The 14,412-nt window shown below is 36.1% G+C and overlaps 1 protein-coding gene across 2 annotated transcripts in view; it reads left to right on the top strand.

Annotated features, from left to right (window-relative positions):
* Window positions 1-8,368: 8,368 nt before the first annotated feature.
* Ing3 (inhibitor of growth family member 3) overlaps window positions 8,369-14,412 on the top strand; it is a 28,306-nt gene continuing 22,262 nt past the window's right edge. Inside the window, exons 1-5 of one of the 2 annotated variants that reach the window (XM_010635338.3) lie at window positions 8,369-8,460; window positions 9,034-9,175; window positions 9,423-9,494; window positions 12,118-12,218; window positions 14,016-14,081. In XM_010635338.3, the coding sequence (XP_010633640.1) occupies window positions 9,148-9,175; window positions 9,423-9,494; window positions 12,118-12,218; window positions 14,016-14,081 (267 nt within the window). In that variant the 5' untranslated portion in view covers window positions 8,369-8,460; window positions 9,034-9,147. The remainder of the gene's footprint in view (window positions 8,461-9,033; window positions 9,176-9,422; window positions 9,495-12,117; window positions 12,219-14,015; window positions 14,082-14,412) is intronic. The other variant, XM_010635337.3, reaches the window with a different exon arrangement.

Raw genomic sequence — 14,412 nt, 5'->3', positions numbered from 1 at the left:
AATTACCTAACAATGCATTTCTCAACTGTCCTTGTCTTTAATCAATGCATGACTATTGATAGAAATTAAAACATATTTGCTGATTGCATATATTTGAAACTGTGGGTATTTAACCTTTATCTTTATTTCTATGATTTAATGCTTTTCTTCAACTAATATGCTTATTGTTCAATAAAGAAATCATCATACCACAATAGAATTTATGTAAATTTCTTTTAATCTGGTTCCTTCCCCCAAATTTGCTCATAACACCCATCACATTTTATTTACATTATTTCTGTACCAATCTGCTTGCTTTAATAAACTACATACATTCTGCAAAAACTGGGTGTTGGTCAAATATTGTATTAATGGTATTTGCTGTTCAGTAAATCTTTACTGAAACAAAAGTGTAGTAATATTCTTTTTTATATTTCCTATGTCCTATTTATTATTCTAGATTAATGTTTATAACTTGAAAGGATTTTAAAACTATAGAGCATCAGGAATTACCATATTGCTTTCATTTTCCTTCTGCCTACACTTTTAAGTAAGCTAATTAAAAATCACTATGAAGGAATTGACTTATTTCTATATTTGAGAATTCTTCATAGCTTTCTATTTACAAAATCATTTTCATCATTCTAGTTCAGTTGTTTGGATGAGCAATGGAATCCAATATTCTTCACTGAGCTTAATAATTAACAACCATGAAAATTTCACATTGCCCTCACTAATCTGAACTTAAAAACTTATGAACTTATGCCTAATGTTCATGTGTTCAATAATTCATCACATCTTTAATGAAGCCATATTACCCACCAGATTTTTGGATCAACAGGTGAATAAAACATGATCTCTGTCTTTGAGAAACTCAAATTAGTTGGGAAGGCATGTCCTTTACTACAGCTTAGTAAGCTTCATAAAATATTTATGGTTAGAGTGTAAAAAAGCACTGTATTGTCATATTTTCAAGCTTTAGCTCCTCAACAATAAGGGTAGTCTCACCAACTACAGAAAAATAATGTTGCCTCTACCAACAAATTAAGGATTTCTAAGCATCTAATGATTTGGATTTATTAAAGACAAGGTAAAATAAGAAGCAGCTTGACTCTTTAAAACATCACTTCATATCAATATGAGAGCACCTGGAAAGAGACAAAAAAGGAAAAGTAGAATTTTGAGAAGGTTTTCAGTAGTGTTTTAAAAAAGTCTTCCTAATTATTCAAATATTTTCACATTGTATTATTGAGAAAAGATGCTTGACACTTTTTAATCTCACTTTTTTAATCATTTTAGTAATCTCACAAAAGTGAATGTTAGAAAGACCTAAAGGCTTTCAAAAATCAAACCCAAGGAAGCTGTTACAATTATATTATTGTGTATAAATAAATTTATACCTTCTTCCTAAAAGAAGCAATTAAACAAATGTACCTAAATTATCTGACACCTGGAGCAGATCATTTTCTTAATATATTTCTCTATACAAAAAAATTATTTTTAGAAGTCATCATGAGAAAAGGGCTGGGTTAGTATCTCAGTGGTAGAGCACATGCCCAGCATTCATGAGACCCTGGGTTCAATTTCCAGCATCAAAAAATAAAAAACAAAAAAATCATGAAATTAAATGAATTGTAATGGACAGAAAAGAAATTCAGACAGCTTAATTTTTTTCTAAATTTCATGATTTATTCACATATGTAATGAATAAATAATAGTGAAAAAGTAATGGATTAATCTTTTAAAGTACATTTAAACAAATTTTGGTAATATTCATTTTAAATTGACACATGGCTGTTACATATATTTATGGGATACAATGTGATACTTCAATAGCATACAGTATATAATGATCAAATGAGGATAAGTACCATTTCTTTGGGCTGGGATCAAATGTCCTCTCCATTTTTTTTTCTTTTTGAGGTATATATGGTTGTAAGCTGTATTACTCACTACACCAGAACACTAGAACTTATTCCTCGTGTTGCATTCATTTTCTAACCTCTACATCTATCCTACCATTTCAGTCTTTAGTGGCTTAGTTACTTCTCTTTGCTGAGACAAAATACCCAACACCTGTAGGTAAAGCCGGAAAGGTTGATTTTAGCTACTAGTCTGTGGAGGTTTCAGTCCATAACCAAATGGTTATGAGGTAGGGCAGCATGGCAGTGGGATGTCGCAGGGGACAAACAGTGCATGGTGTGGCATGCAGGAAGCGGAAGCAGCAGTGAGGGCTACATGCCTGTTGTTGGTGGCACTCATACTCCGGGTGAGTCTTCTGTCACACAACTATGCTAATCCAATCACCAGACTAATCTGTTGTGGCAAAGTAGAATAGCTCAATGCTATAACCAAGTGTTATAGCTCAGTGTTACTAGTCTGGTCTGAGTCATAGCTACTGAAATTTGAAGACTCCAGAATGCAAAGGTCACTCGAAGGGGTGGAAAAAAAACCCTTTTATTAGTGCCCACGGGCTCAGAGGAGTCAGTTCTCCAAAGTCTGAGTGCTTGACTAAAATGGAAGCCACTTTGTATAGGAATCAAAGGTTAGGTGAGCATGCTCACTGAAGCAGGTGGGCGGAGTTACAGGACATTCCTTAAAGGGGTAATATGAACAGGACATTCCTGCAAAGGGGCAGAGCAACCAGAACATTCTTGAGAGGTCACACAGTTCAGTTACAAAAAATTTTGATACATTGGGCAGGAGCACTGCAGCACAAAATGCTACATTTCTGGAACAAAACATTTTGTGGAAAAAAACAGGCAAGGCAAGGCAAGGCAAGGGCTGTCTTACTGTGTTATTGCTCTACCAAATCCAGTCATCACACCCATAGCCCATATTCACACGCCACCTCTGAAAAGCCATCTCTGGAAAGCCCTGCTCATCAGCGAATGAGGCTTTGGGGGAACATCTAGATATAAGCCATAACGGTGACCACTGTTGTACTCTCTACTTTTATAACTTTTTTTAGCTTCCACTTAATATCTAAGCATTTTTTGAGCAGAAAAAGTCTGTTATACTAATATAACTAAATAAGAAATGTGATACCAATAAAAAACTAGAATAACAACTTTAAAATAATATATTTCAATTTGCAAGATGTTATTCAAATTTGGCAATGTATTTAGTGTATAAAATAAAATCTGCATATAATAAAATATTACACCTAGCAGCTGCTTCACTGTTTTAAATTTAAATATTAATTAAAAACTCCAAGAGATCATATAGAATGATATAATTGACATAACTCAGGTCCATTTTGTTGTTATAATCTTTATACTGTTGATTTTTAATTTCCAACCCACTACTTAATAAGAATAAGTAGTCTCATGGTTACTAGTATCTGACATTATTTAGGATTCCTGATATGTAGTGGCAAAAAAAGACTATAAAATTCAATTTTATTATTGTTTCTAAATCCTGTATAGACAATATGCTATCTCCCTACTCTGGGACTGCCAGCTTCCATTGCAGTGCCTTTGGTATGTCACTTACTAGCCTGTTTACTTTCTGGTACTATCAAATCTACAAATACTTTATGATTTCATTTATGTATTGGGCAGTGTGTTAGGCACTCAAAGATTATCTCCTTCAAGTCTTGCCACAATCCTATAGTACAAGTAAGAACTCCTCTTTGTCCTCATTTCATGAATGAAAGCAATCTTGAGGACCATGGGCAACTTGGCACAGGTCATATGAATAAATAATAGAGAAAGGATTCAAACTCAGGTATGATTCAAAAGCAGAGTCATATAATACTGCTTCTGCTAAGTCATGAGGCAGATATGGCTCGAGTGCCTTCCACAAGCTAGCAATAGATCAGTGCAAAAGAAACAGTCGCTGTCAGCAAAGAATTCCAAGTTCACTCAGTTATTCCACTTTTTCCGAAGGTAGCCTTGATCCTATGCCTGTCATCACAGTTGTACTTATTCCAGAAACTTCATTAACATGTCATCACAGTATATACATATTGTTTTGCATAGCCATTCTTTTTTTTTTTTTTTTTTTTTTTTTTTTACTTTCCTCTTCTGAGGCTCTTAGCAATCAGGTATCAGAATTTCCTAATTGATTCTCCAGGTTTTTGTATCTTTTTATTTCCTTTTTCTTATTGGTTCTTTCTGATTTGATTTCATCAACTATGACTGACTTATCACTTAAGAATCTCCTTGTTTATTCTGTTGACAGTCTCTCCAGTCATTTTTTTCCATGTTTATACCATTTGAATATGAGCTTAATTTCCACAGAAGTTGCTCTCCCTTGTGTCTGGATGAGGAGCAACTTTAGTAGGTATTATATTGCATTTGCCTCCTTAATGGGCGTTCTTGCTTCACTAGATGCTATGGCTTAAGTGTCATCTAAGGGTTTGCCAAAGAATTCACAAGGTTTGCCTGAAAGGTGGTGGTATTGCAGGTACCGTGGACATTTAACCAGTGAAGCCCACTGGGAGGTCCTTAGGTCCTTAGTGGAGGTGCTGACCAACCTCTGAGGAGACTATGAGGTTCTAATTTCTGTCTGCTCCAGATTAAGATGTGTCCGTTAACTCAAATACCTGCTTAGGCCATTGTCTTTTGCCACTTGCACAAGAAGTGGTACCCACCCCACTACCCCACTTTGGACTTTGACCTTCTAAACTATGAGTTAAACAAAACTTTACTCTTTATAAAGTTAGTTGTCTTGGGCATTTAATTGTGGCAATGGAAAAATAATGTATCAAGCCAGGTACATTTTTATTATCTTGGTATTTTAAGAAGTCTGAATATGGCCTTTATGCCCAAGTGTGGGGCAGATTTAAGGATTAAATCGCCTTGACTGATCTTCACCCATGATCTTAGGTAGGTGTATAGCACCTCTTTATTGTTTTCCCAGATATTTTCATGGAAGGAGTAGGCCTTTGTGATTACTGCCTTATTTCCAGATGGCTAAGCTTCTGCTTCTTAAAAGCACAGGATAGGTTTGCAATATTTTCCTTCCACACAATTCGAACTTTGAGGCTAGGATGTAAATAGTATGGTACATGCTTAGCAGATGCAAGCTGTGTGGGCTTATTTCCAACACTGAAAAAACCCAAGAACAAAACCAGAAACAAATTCTCAACAGCTAGGGCCAATAAACCAAGAACTTTCAGCTTTTTCTCTTGCCCATTGTTGAACTTTGACTTTATTCTTCGTCATCTAGGGAACTGACTATCTTACTTTCAAGTATTTTTCTTATATTTCACATAGGATCTCTATTTTTTATTGATGGAATGGTTGTGTGACAGCTTAGTATCTAGTAATACATCATCCATCTCACTATCTCCCCTATTCCATCTACTGAATCCATACAGAGCAAATCCTTCAACTTGCCTCCCATTAGTTATGTGTCTTCTCCCCGTATCTCCTTGTTATATTTTTTCTTTCAATGTCCCCCCGGTGCATACTCATGCATTCATAGGCTGGCTTTTGGGAGGTGACTGGATCATGGAGAGATTAGTTCACTGATGAGTTTATCGCTAAATGTGACGTTGGGAGGTGAAGCCTGGTGAAGGAGGTGCTGGGAGCGTGGCCTAAAAGGTGCTCCCTCCCCGCTTTCTTGATCTCTGTCTCTGCTCCCTGACTGCCGTGCTCTGAGCTATGCTCCTCTGATGTGCCCCTGTGCTATGCTGTCCTGCTTGGGAGTCAGCCTCTGCAAATGATGAGCCAAAAAAAAAAAAAAAAAAAAAAAAAAAAAAAAAAAAAAAACTTTTCTCCTTTCAGTTATGGGTGTTGAGCACTGTGTCTCAGCAACAAGAAAGTCACTACTCCTTTCTTTCCGGTTCTTCTTCACTAACACCCAGGAACCATGACAGAGAGGTCTCTTTAATGGGCACCAGGAGAGGGAAAGCTTAAAATATCCACAGATGTGTAAAGAGAAAACTGATGCGGGTTATAACTGATCCAGCAAATGACTTGATAGATTTTAAAGTGCAGAGTTAGAAAGAGGGTTCTTGTAAGACAGTATTTTATCAAGCATTTTTTTATATTATAAAGTTTTGTCAGGGAGGACACACTGGCTGGTATAAAGTTAAAAACAACTTCATTCAGAAGTTTGACTGTAAGTTTCAAGATGGTGGTTTTATTTTTAAGATAGAACCTTACGATGTCAAGTATGGATTCCCTTGAGGACATACTATATAGAGAATTTAAATTTCCCTTTGTCTTGAACATTGATAAACAGTCATATTTTGCTTCCATTTTTCATCCTGTTCCCTAATTCTACTTAGGACAGTATTCTTATCTGCAATACTATTCTACTTAGTAGTCTTATATGCAATACTCTTACACAGACTTCCCTGTACCTATTTCTCCCTCGTTTTCCAGTGCAGTCCACTGGAGATGAGAAATTCCTAGAGTTCTGGTGGTATCCAGCCTCAAAAAGAGGAGGGACACAAGAAAAATTAAGAATAGCACTACACTAAGGAGTACCTGAAATATGAACAAATTAGGAGAGACATAAGATGTTAACAGTGATGATGGTAATAGTCCTTCACATTTATCGAATCATAACATTTACCAGGCAGTTAAATGGTTTGCATAGATGATATGATTTTAATCCAGCACTCTAGTGACTTAATTACTGCTATTATTTTCCATGTATAAACCAGAAAACAGAGGCACTGTGTTAAAATAAGTTTAAGATTACACAACTGGTGTTACGAAAAGTGACATAATAGAAAAAAGACAAGTAGAACACTATAGCTTCTCTGGGAGGTTTAGCAGAAGCCTGATGACAATATATTTATTATGATGCAAGTAATGTAGTCTGTCACAATACCATCTGTCTCTGTGTCTCTTCATTCTCAATTTCAAATTCAAAGAAACTACTTAGGCCTGCCTTTGGTCTATCCCTGATCAATAAGGTTTGCTCAGGGAAGACAGGAATATAATACAGAAATAGCCTCCCGCATATGAGAGGCACCGTCTAGAAATGAGCGTTGGTTGTTAGTAGCCACTCCAAAGGGCATTGACTGTGTGACATAATGATGTAAGAATCTACCACACACATGTGCAAGCAGGATTCTCTGAAGCTGATAGATGTTTGAACAGGAGTTATGTTCCTTAACTAAAATATAGAGTGTGTGTATCTTATTTTGGGTTTCTCTCAGGGGAGGTGGGTTACACACTGACTAAATTAGAAATTGTTTATTATTTTATTTTCCTTGATATAGAACACTCCCTGAAGAAGCTCAGTTTAAAATGAAAGTCTTCTATTTTAACAGTATGCCAGATTAGCTACTCTGAGTGAGTCAGCCACCTGCTGAAAGAAACTGAAAATTCTGGATTAAAAAAGCGAATGTAAAAAAAAAAAAAAAATCAAATATATTTGTGACCTAGTAGGACCTGAAGAAAATCTCAGAGGGGATAGCAAAGGTGTGTGTGAGGGGTGAAAAATCATAAGGGCCAAAGTGGGCTTTTGTTCAGATTATTGTCAAACTTTGGACATTTAGAGCTCCTTTTCTGCTAGTTGTGTAGCATGCCAGAATCAAAAGATAAAGCCAAGAACAAGTTCAGAAGGAACAGTCTGATAGCTGACAAAACCTGGGAGACCCAAAAACTATATTCTCTGTGTAAAGGTGAGTGAGAAATACATCTCATACACACAAAGGTCGGTAAGGAAACAAGCCTACCCTGGAGCTGGAGCCCACTAAAGGACTCCTGAAAAAGTCTCTCCTGAGAAACTACAATAAAACATTTAATTTAGAGGCTCAAATACAATCTATCTGTGCAATACAATAAACCTCAAAGGAAGAATTTAATTTATCCCTAAGGTGAATGGTGTCCCCAAGCAACACACAGAAGCAAATTCACATACTCTTTAGAAAAACTCAATTTTAACTCCAGCCTCATTGAATGCTCAAATTTACAATACTAGAAACATGATTTCAGAGCAGAAAATCACAATCTAGAAGGAAATAGTCACCACGAGTAAAAGTCTGTTTTTAAAGAAATAATATACAAAGATGCATAAAATTTTCAGTATTGTATTTAAGAGAATGCAGACTGTTTAACTTGTGTATGAAATTTTAAAAATGGATTAAGAAGAGAACAGAATTTATAAAAGTAAGCGGTTTTTGTAACGTTTGAGAAGTAACATAAGGTAGATTAAAAAAATACACGGTGATATAAGAAAGCCTTAAAGATATCTTACAGATCTTCTAAAGAATAATTTTCAGCAGTGAAAAACAATGTATATTTGTGGGGAGGAATCAAAAAGCAAAAAGGCATCATCCAGGACTACAGACCTCTAACATAGGCTATTACGCAATATAATCTAAATTTATTACCAGCACATCCCATTTGACGTAAGATTCTCTAATTATGACTGAGCACTTTTTTGGGGGTCGCGAGTGTGGGTGCTCATGTGTTTATTGTAATTACATTACAAAGACGACGAGATGCACCGAAAAACAGAGCATAGCACTACAAGTGTTTACTGTGGACTACTCGTGCCTCTTTTAATCAGGTAAATGCATAGTCACTCGAGCCTCAGGGTATTGTCTTAAAGAGAACCCAGTTAGATGTCCCATGCGTATGTTAGGAGTAAAAGCTGAGAATTCCAGCAGAGCTCTGTTTTGAACATTTCGAACGGCCCGAACTTTGCTGATTATTCTAGCGTTTAGAATCTTTATTATTTGCCTAGTACTCCTTGAAACCCACAATTCACAAACGCGGGGACATGGAATCACAGCGAAGAACAGGGGAAAAGTTGTCCCTACTTGTATCTCGCAGGCGCATACAACTCCCGTCCTTCCCTGTGCAAAGAATCAACAAATAAACAGAGGCACCGCATTTCAGACACTTTCACGCAGGTGCCGCAATGGCAACTGGTATTTGTAGTCTCTCGGCTGAGAGCAGCCGGCGCGGTTACCAGAGCAGCTGAGGAACAAAACTACACTTCCCATTACGGCGCGAGGACTGGCACCGGCCCTGTGACGTCACCGCCCTGCCAGCCAATGGCAACTTCGGGCGGCGGTGAGGCAAGCGCCGTCAGGCGCCAAAGTGGTTTTTTTTTTTTTTTTTTTTTTTTTTCCCGGAGTCGAGCGGGTGCTGCTAGCGGAGGCGCCATATTGGAAGGGACAAAACTCCGGCGACAGCGAGTGACACAAATAAACCCCTGGACCCCTTCGTTCCCCCAGCTCTGAGGGCCGCGATGTTGTACCTAGAGGACTATTTGGAAAGTGAGTGCGTGGCACTGGCGGCGGCCGCCTGTGGGACCTGCGGGCGGGCGAGAGCGCGAGTGGACGGGCAGGCAGGATGGCGGGAGGGAGGGGGAGGCGGGGGATGTTTCTTTCTCACGGTAACTGGCAGCCTCGTTGTGAGCTGCCGGCTCGCCCCCCCACCCACGCACGCACGCACGCACGCAAATGACGTAAGCCCGCATTTTCGCCGTTTGGCCCCGCCCCGCTGACGGACTCTCTTTGACAGTGATTGAGCAACTTCCAATGGACCTGCGGGACCGCTTTACGGAGATGCGCGAGATGGACCTGCAGGTGCAGAGTAAGTTCGCGCGTTTACTACAGTTCTCCGCGTGCGCTCAGGGAGCCCCGGGCTGGCTCCTCACGGTGCTCGTGCCTATCTCCTCTGCCTGCTCTGGGTCATCTAAAGAGTTGTCACAAACATCTGGCAGTGCTGTATCTTTTCCTCTCACACTACTTTTGTTGAGGCTTTTACAAGAGCAGGAGGCATTAGTGTATGTATATTCCTTTCTCAAATTTGGCACTGCAAAAAATGTTTCAATACCTTCATTGAGAGTGTAGATACTGTGTGTGTTTTAATGGAAATTAACATAAATGTTGAGATTTTCTCTTTAGCTTTCTGTATCCAACTTAGATTTCAGCATTCATACTTTTTGTTAAATTGGATTCTGTTTGGGATTCCTTTAAGAGTAGAAAACATAAGACAGAGTTTTATGTGAATATTTAGAGACCCTGGCATAGTGAATCTTGAAAATTACGCATTATAGCATTTACTTTGAGTTGTCAGCTGTATGATCATTTTCTCAGAATGAGGAAAGGAAAAAAGATGTTATGGAAAGCTGTGTGTTGTTATCAAAATTTTGACAGTTGGTCTTCTTTTTTTCTTTCTGTGATAGCTTAGTGGTTGGGTGACTTTTCCCAGAATTAGCCTTGCTCTTTTATAGAGCAAGGAGTGGAAGTAGATAGCCCAGGAACCACTTCTCATAGCTCGGAACTTGTCCATTTTCATTCCTTCCATCACACACTCACATCTGTATCTTTTGTTCAGGAGTATACTTTTCTCAGCTTCATGTCAAGTTCTTGGGAAATCTAGTTGTCCAGCCTGTTGTAGTGTGCAAGACTGAATTCTATATGGATTGCGAAAAACATGGTGAATGTTTAAATTTAAAAATTTACTATAGTAAAAGACACATTGTCATTAATCTTCCTCAAAATATCCCCTCCTTATCTTGAACATGCTTATCTCATCATTCTTGCTGCTTTTTGAAGCAGTTATGGAAGTCCTCTTTCATGAGTGTGTTTAGTTGCAGTATTGTAGTTGCATTGATGTCCTGAAGTGATTCAAAATGTTTATTTTTCATGGTCATTTTGGATTAAGGGAAGAGCTAGAAGTCACACAGTGCCAGATCCGGTGGATGAGGCACACTGAAATCTTTTTACAAGTCTGCCTTTGTATTGGGTGGTACGCAGTAATAGCATTCACCTTGTTTTTGATCACACCTCAAAGATATTCATAAAAGAGGGCTTTCAGAAGTGTCTCAGAAGGTGTCAAGAATGATAAGTGTGGGCCGGGGATTTAGCTCAGTGGTTCGGTGGCCTGCCTTGCAAGCGCAAGGACCCGAGTTCAATCCCCAGTACCAAAAAAAAAAAAAGAATAATAAGTGTGCTCAAGTGAGAAGGTAGATATTAAAGGGGGTTAATTGTAATAAGTATTTTACCGTAATAATTTTTAATTTAATTTAAGTATTTATTATATATTTTGATCATTATCTCATATGTGGTTTTCTGTCTACCTCACAATCCGTGTTAATAGAGTTGAAATGTGAAAAAGTTTGTTGAGGTAGTATTCTCTGTAGAATTGAGCATAGACTTTGTTTTCAGACAGACTTGAATTTATTTTAGGACATTACTACTTCACTCATTGACCTGACTGCATTACCATTACTGTGGAGTTTTCATTGTAAGAAAAGAATCATTTGAGAATTTAAAATATTATAGCTGAATTAAAATGCATAATATCTGAGGCAAGGTAGGTATTACATAAAGAATTATCATTTTAAACTTTTATCATGAGAGCCGGGGATTTAGCTCAGTGCCTCCTAAGCATAAGGAACTAAGTTCAATCCCCAGTACCAAAAAATTTAAATTTGGATTTAGATTATACAGATTGCAGGATATTTTTAAGCTTCAATTTTTTCCAATGACTAAAATTTTCTAAAGTTAAGTGGTATTATGGGTTAACCAAATAGACAGATGTGTCTGTTAGGAAATGCTTAAACAAAGGAAAATATTTTTTAAAAATCAGCTATAGGATATCTTAGAGTCTTTATAAAACTCTCTTGTTTGCATTGAAGATCTTTAAAAAATGAATATAGTAAAGAGGTTTTTTCAACTTACATAACAGCAAAGTCCATTTTATTTATTTTTTTAGCTGATGTCCAATGAGATAATTATTTTTGGTATATCCTTTTGAAAAATCTTTTATAGAATTAAATAGTGCATAAAGTGGATAAAGGGTTGTACCAACTACTTTCAGTTGTGATGTAAGATAATGGAGTGCTTATTACTATAGCAAATGATTAAAATCTTTTTTAATTGCTTTTTCTTATTAAAAGAAATATGAGATTATCTAATGGTATTTTCAACAAACAATTGTGTTTTGTCACATTCAGCTGACTTAATACCATTATCATTGACCCCAAAGCTGTACTATTCCAATACTGTGGTACAATACTATATGTTGTTTACTGTACTATTAGAAAAGATTTTGAAGTAACAACAACAAAAAAAGCTAGGATAAGGCATTTTGTTGTAAATAGCCAATGAAACAGTATAACATATGTTGTCAGATTTTTTTTCTCAAATTGAAGCATGTATACTTTAAGAATTCAGTTATCTAAATATGAAATGTTTTATTATGTCAGATGCAATGGATCAGCTAGAACAAAGAGTCAGTGAATTCTTTATGAATGCAAAGAAAAATAAACCTGAGTGGAGAGAAGAACAGATGGCATCCATCAAAAAAGTATGTGTAACACTTTAGATGATTTATCAATAAATATTAGGACCCTCTGAAAAAGATACTTTAAAGTTAAATTGACTTATGTCATCAAAGTTAAATATGATTTATGGTATCAAAATAAGCAGAAGCTATCAGTGGCTATATAAAACTTATGTAATGTATTGTTTGTTACCTTCAAACAGATTTTTAAACATTGAAGGATACTGGTAATTTTAAAATTGCTTAAATAATGAATAATGATTAGAGAGTTATGGGACTGTTAACTTCCCTCCGATTTTTAATTTATTTTTGATAATTGCACATAGTTAAGTTGTTTTATCTTTAGAGATATAATACTATTTTCCAATTTGAGCTGCAAACTGGGATGACAATCAGAAGATCTTGAGCATATTTTTTGTATTTCTAGGTACATAAATTAGTGGGCACACAGAAGAGCAGAATCTTAAAATTTGGAAATACTTTAAAAGTCTTTCAGTTTAAAATTCTAAATTTGTGCATGAATTGGGTCTACAGATGCAGAATTCTTTGAATTCATATTAGTTTTACAGAATTGGAGGTCTCTTCTAGATTATAAAAAGCAGTAGATCCCAACTCAAGGTTGGCTTTAATGGTGTGATTTAGTCTATACATGAAGAACAGTTTTAAAGACTTGAGTTTGATCATATTTTTGCTGTTTAGCTATCTTGACAATGGATAGGTTTTTTAATATCACTCAAAAATAATGCCTTCCTACACCCAATCTTCATATAATTGTTCAAGGATTAACTAAGAAAGAAATTTGGAAACTACAAACTTAGTAGTTGTGTCATTTATTCTACCACATGGAAGGAAGATTATTTCTGTTAGGAGAAAAAAAATCCATCTATTAAGGGGAAATAGCCCTGCCTTGAAAGATGTGTATCAATATAGATGTCACATACATACATCCCAAAGGCATTGATAATTTCTGTAACTATTAAGTGTTTTATGTTGTATAACTCTAGTATAAACCCCAAAGTCTGGTACTCTTTGGAAGTCATAGAATCTTTATTTCTTTTTTAAAAATATTAATTTGTACGCCAGGGAATTTAGCTAAGTGGTGCTGCCACCTGCCTCACAAGTGCAAGGTGCCGAGTTCAATCCCCAGGAACAACAACAAAACAACACAAATATTAATTTGCTTTACATTGGTGAGAAATCTAAAGTATACATTAAATTGTATGAATTTATACCTAATTTGAAATAGAAGTTATAGAACAATTGGATAATGAGGACAAGTAGATTAGACTCCTTTCTATAGCTATGGTTTTATAACTTTTTCTTTTAGCCAGGCATGGTGATGCACACCTGTAATCCCAGCACTCAGGAGGCTGAGGCAGGAGACTTGCCATTAGTTCAAGCCAGCCTGGGCTGCACAGTGAATTCGAGGCCATCCTGATTGACATAGCTAGACTCTGTCTCAAAAAAAATATTTTTTCAATAGAACATAAATGTGCTTTACAAGTTAGATGAATTTTAACATTTTTTTCTTTTAAATACTATTCATTAGCTCACATAACTTTTTCTACTAAGATTAGACTTGTAATATAAATCTATATAATCTTTCCTGAGAATGCAAAATGCATTGCTTTAAGTTTTGGTCATTGTCTCTCATTTTTGATTCTCCCCCAACCATACCGTATTCCTAAGAAGCATTTTATTGTTAATACAGGGTGACTGACAGTGATAACAAGGTATGATAATGAAAATGCAGTTCCATGTCTTTATATGCATATTTAAAATTATTAATTTATTCCTGAAATGACAATGTTTTTTATTCAGGACTACTATAAAGCTTTGGAAGATGCAGATGAGAAAGTACAGTTGGCAAACCAGATATATGACTTGGTAAGTAAAATTCATGTGTATACACTGAGCTGTATTAGAACTTGAGTTGTGAGTTATGTTTTAAGTTCATTGGCTTACATGTAATAGGAAGAATAGACTAAAACTAAAGTATTATTTTGTTGATCATATTTAATTTGAGAGTTCAGTATGTTTTTTTTTTTTTTCTCTTTGAGGAAGAGTCATAAAAAGTCCACAGTATTGAATTACATGGTCTGCAACCTTATATTTTAGCCAAGACTACACTGCTCTAAGATTGTGTCATTCATATATACATTTTTTTCAAGAGTTGATTTTAATTTTATTTTACTGACCCTAAACTTTTAAAGTAGTA

This window comes from Fukomys damarensis, unplaced genomic scaffold (assembly GCF_012274545.1).
Source record: "Fukomys damarensis isolate Sample0158 unplaced genomic scaffold, DMR_v1.0_HiC HiC_scaffold_4, whole genome shotgun sequence".
In the NCBI taxonomy this organism is placed as follows: Eukaryota; Metazoa; Chordata; class Mammalia; order Rodentia; family Bathyergidae; genus Fukomys; species Fukomys damarensis.
The sequence above is the reverse complement of the archived record's forward strand: the minus strand, read 5'-3'. Positions and strand labels throughout refer to the sequence as shown.